We start from the raw sequence: 4,878 nt of genomic DNA, 5'->3' as shown, positions 1-4,878 counted from the left end.
GGTCCACACTCCCGGAAAATGGTCGACGTTGATTGGGCAGGTGAAAGTTGTTTCCTGTTTAACAACCAATGACAAGTTGTATACTTGTCACGTGAGCACGATTGCTTCATAGAGGACCCAGCGCCGTACACCGGTGTTTGTAATTCATACAGATTATACCATTGTTCAGTAGTTTTATGAAGATTTTGAAGTATTTTTAAATTTAAAAAAATGAAATTAAATATTTTGAGATTTTCTTACTCACTGGTGAAAATTGGGCTGATTAGAAAGTTCAATGAAAATATTGACATTTCCCTCTCCTTTCTGTGTAAATGATTGCGACCAGCAGAAGTTCACCCCGAGCCTAAATGTCAATGTGATAGTTTACCAGTTTACCAGACCTCTATTGCACTCACTACTCACCACATCTGACCAAATTTCACTATGAAACCTGCAAAGCTTCATGATAAAGCAATATTTTTGAGTCTTTTAATTCAAGGTTTGAACACAAAATACCGACTAAATCTAAGTTACTTACATTTCCCAGTGTTGGTTGAAGCTTGTGTACGTTGGTAATATATTTTCAAGTATGATTAGTGAAGATGCTACCAAATGCTTTTTCTACAACACATTGTGTGCTGTCTGTAATTCACGGTCAGTCTCCTGTAGTATCTTGTCTCTTCCCCTTCGCTGTGAATGGCAGCCTTGTGTGTTGCCTTTGTGGAGTCTTTGTGTCCTCTTTCCTTGTGGCTTGTGGTCCAGGTCCTGCCAGCTCTCAGCGGGACCTGGATGTTGCTTGATGTCACCTCTGATTCACATTATTCACTCCAGACAGTGTAACACTCTGCCTGAAACTCTAACTTATTACACCTAATGTTTACTGGCTTTGTTATTTTGTAATTTTATAATGCAATTCCACTACTTTCTCTGCTTTCTGTATACGCTCCATTTATTGCTGTTATCTCCTCCTTCCTTTGTCCTTCCTCCATTGTTCTACCCAGTGTTTCTCCCTTTTTATGGATTTTTTTTCTTCCTCTAAAGATAGAGGGTGTTGTATGTTGTACAGAAAGCCCTCTCAAGACAAATCTGTGATTTTGTGCTTTATAAATACAAGTACTCTTCAATTTTGTACTATGTAAAAATTACGCCTTTAAATAATAACAAAAACAAACATTAATGTTGGATGACTGGCTTCACGCCTCCCAAACCGTGGTTCTCTGATTACATCTTTGCTCCCATTGTTATGACTGTAATTATCTGCAGAAGCAGACATCTGTGTTTCCTTTATTGCCATATGATTATTGAGTGTGATGAGGAAGGCATTTCTCTGAGAGCAATTAAGTGCATAGACGAGCGAGCCAAAAGTTTCATTGAAATGCAAATGCAATTTTATATTAAAAGATAGCAAAGGGATAATTCACTATATCACACAACACAGCTTGTTAGTACTGCCATGGAAATACATATACAGTCTTTTCATATTTACACATCAAGTGACAACCAAACAGAAATCATAAATACCTCTTTTTGTTAACTTTACAACAGCTATACGCGACCAGTATTTCATAAGATAAAAGAGCACTATTAAATAACTGGCATCTTCCCTATCATTTACAAGGCTTGGAAACACAGTGGTTAAAATAATCCAGCAAAAACAAAACAAAACAAAAAAGAAGTTCTTCTCCAGTGAGTAAAATTAATACGAGTCTAAAAACGGTCAGGAAATCCCTTTGTACAAAAGACTATACAACTGAATCAACGCAATATCTTCAACAGAAATGTTTGCTTATATCCTCGTGATAAAATCTGTACAGTTTTAGCATTCCTGCAGCAGAGTTGGAGGGACTGTGAGCCAGGATGATTGGTTACTGGGTCGCTGTGATGCTCTGGAGGCCTACTGTCAACCAACCGTCGGAGACCGTAGTTATGTAGCTGCCAAGACCCTCTTTCATTGGCCTCAGTGCTTCATCTAGCAGCAAATCAGCAAGTTGCTGAGCTTGTAGCAGATACTTCAAAATACATGGTTCTGTAAAGTCTAACCGATATATTTGTAAATATAGCAATATAGTATTTCCTTGTACCATAATTCAACAACCAACAGAATGGTACTCTAAAGTTAAAGCAATGCATAATATCTTTACTTGTATTAAATTCATTTTTCAGTAAGTTGTCAGTGATATATTTCTAAACTATAACCCTCACTGTCTGATGGGGTCAGACATGCACAGTGATCCTAAGTTACCCATTCGTTATACTGCGCCGCGGCAGATACTGCAAGCACACCTTTGCGTTACAGATTTAGAGCTGATGGATCAAAACTCAGATTACAGAAAGAACAAAAGTTCTCATTTACCTCCAATAGTGTTTGGCCACGCAGATACTTTTGGTTATATGTGCCAAGTTTTTGATATATTGGCTTGAAAAACTTACCACGACCCCAATACAGCAGAGAGCGGCAGTGAGACTGGACCTTCAGCGATTACGTTTCAGAGCGAGAAAATCAGATTCAAAACATAAGCACTTGCAAATCTAATCGTTCAACATTATCTAGTTCAGTTGCGTCAATTTGTTAAAACAGGGAGGGGACTGATTTTTAAAAACGATGTAATATCATCGTGTGCCTAATTTTTCGGTTTGCAGAAGCCTTTAAAAAAAAAAAACACAATTTCACACAAGCCTAAGATCTGATTCCAGGGGGTAAACAGGGAGGGACATTACATTTACAGCTGAAAAGTTGGACACTAGTGGAGAATGTGGGTGGACAGACTGGATAAGGGAACACTGGTGACGACAATGCACGACTCCTGTGCTAAAAGTACGAATTCAAGGGAGCTGTTCGGTTTTTGTTTAGAGATAAAAAATTAATTGTCGTTGAACTTGTTAAAATCAAAGAGCTTCAAAACTGTAATAGTAAGTGCTGCTGTAGATAATCACTTATCTGGTAAACTCCAGGAACAAAGAGATAAAGTCTCACTGAGAGACGGCACTGAGAGAGCAGTTCCAAAGAAACACTCGGTGTTTCAGGGCAGAAGAAATCCCCCAGTCATATATCGAACACCCGGAGAGATAAAACCACAACTATCTGCATGGCTGCATAGCCCTAGTGGTAATATGTTTGAGAAAATATGTTTTTCAGTAATATCAGTGACCAAATCCAAGAAAAACGAATGTCATGGACATTTTACAACCTCTCCGAAAAATAAATATGCAGCTGAAGGAGGAAAAAGGATGAAATGTTTGGCACTTAGGCTGTTACTTCATTGTGGCCTCCTCTGCTATGTCGGAGGATCAGCAATGGTTGACTCACAACTCAAAAAAAAACAAAAGAAAAGAGGATGAATGGATGAATGGACAGTACCAGCTACAGTACGTCCCTGCTTGGCCTGTTGGAGGCCGTAAAATGAGGAATCAGAAGCAGGTGGTGTCACCACCGAGGTCTCCCACCGGTGAGGGCAAATCAGTAAAGTCAAAGGAAAACAAACATCCCGTAATTAAGATACATTTCTGTTGAAGTGTAAATGCAGATAGAAGCATGGAGACCGTGTGAAGCCCCACCCTTTGGCACTGTCATAAATACAACTCTTGAAAAGTCGGGTCCTGCTGCGCTAACGTCTCACACAACACTCTCGCCGTTCTCTGAAAGTCAGCAAACCCACTCCACAAGTACAAAAACGTCCATAAATAGAGTTCATAAAGACATGAGTGGCATTAGAGAGAGCGTCGCGCTTACATCGTCCGGGAGTACGTCGTTTTAGCTTCGTCCAACAACAAGAACAAAAAAAGAAAAGTTCACAAAAAATAAAGGTGGAGTCGTACGCAGAGAAGCGTTCGCTGCATTGAGAGTCCGCCTCCTTCAAAAAGGCTGCAGGTGACGCTCGTGTCTCTCTGTCCGCTTCCTTCCCAGAGTCCTTTGCTTCCTTATTCCAGCATGCTCATTAGTTTATCATTTTGCCTAAAGGCAGTAGCACTGAGGGTACTGTTGGAGGACTGTACTGCATGTGTGTATGTGTGTGTACAAGTAGGACGGAGCCCCAGTTTCAGAGACAGGACTTGTGTTTATGGGAGCTTAGTTGTGTCTAACCGGGTTCATATGTACCGTTACTCTACGTATGCGACTGTTACTGTGTTTGCACCTATTTCTATTTGTGTGTTTGCTTAAATACAGGTGTGTGTACGTGTGTATTAGGTAATGGAGGTTGAGATAAAGCACGGAGGGCGGGGGCCTCCCTCACACTTCGCTCTCGGTGGAGGGCTTGCGCGTGGAGGCCCAGCCGGTGTCGGGCAGGCTGTGCTGGGCGTGGCGCTGCGGGGTGATGGCCGAAGGGGTCAGGGTGGTTATGGAGGAGCATTCGGACGCCTCCTCCTGGAGGAGCTGCTCCGTCTCGCCGTCGTCTAGCGAAGCGCTGCTGGCCTGCAGGGACACCGTGTCTGTGCGCATGCAGGTGTGCAGGCCGCCTCGAGACGGCTTGATCTGTTTTAGGTCGTCCCAGTAAAGCTCCTCATTGGACAGAAGACACACGCCCTCCACGATGCGGATCTTCTCCTTGGTGTAGCCTCCGTCCACTCCACCCTGGACAGCGAGACAGGATTAGTCTGAGTGATGGTCTCTACATTTGGTTTTAGTTTAACGGGAAAATCCACCCTCAGGTCCTCCTCAGTCTCTTCAACAACACTTTCTAACATGTGATGAAACGTGTTTTACCTCCAGCCTCTCCTTCTCTCTCCTTCACTTCTTGTCACATGCACTTTTCTACCTTCCTCTCTTTCTTTTTAAAGAACAATCACAGTTTATTGATGTTAAAATCGGCTACACAAACATTAAAAAAAGCTTAAGTTCAACCTGTTAAAGGTGGATTTCCCTTTTAGGATTAATCAGAAACCAACTGCACGACACTCCAG

The 4,878-nt window shown here is 41.9% G+C and overlaps 1 protein-coding gene across 4 annotated transcripts in view; it reads right to left on the bottom strand.

Moving 5' to 3' along the window:
- Positions 1-1,350: 1,350 nt before the first annotated feature.
- Positions 1,351-4,878, bottom strand: part of lrp4 (low density lipoprotein receptor-related protein 4) — a 109,611-nt gene continuing 106,083 nt past the window's right edge. For 3 of the 4 annotated variants that reach the window (XM_076733718.1, XM_076733726.1, XM_076733741.1), the window contains one exon: positions 1,351-4,549. In XM_076733718.1, the coding sequence (XP_076589833.1) occupies positions 4,208-4,549 (342 nt within the window). In that variant the 3' untranslated portion in view covers positions 1,351-4,207. The remainder of the gene's footprint in view (positions 4,550-4,878) is intronic. The other variant, XM_076733733.1, reaches the window with a different exon arrangement.

This window comes from Chaetodon auriga, chromosome 1, assembly GCF_051107435.1.
Source record: "Chaetodon auriga isolate fChaAug3 chromosome 1, fChaAug3.hap1, whole genome shotgun sequence".
Taxonomy (NCBI): domain Eukaryota; kingdom Metazoa; phylum Chordata; class Actinopteri; order Chaetodontiformes; family Chaetodontidae; genus Chaetodon; species Chaetodon auriga.
This window is presented reverse-complemented; position numbering and strand designations above follow the sequence as displayed.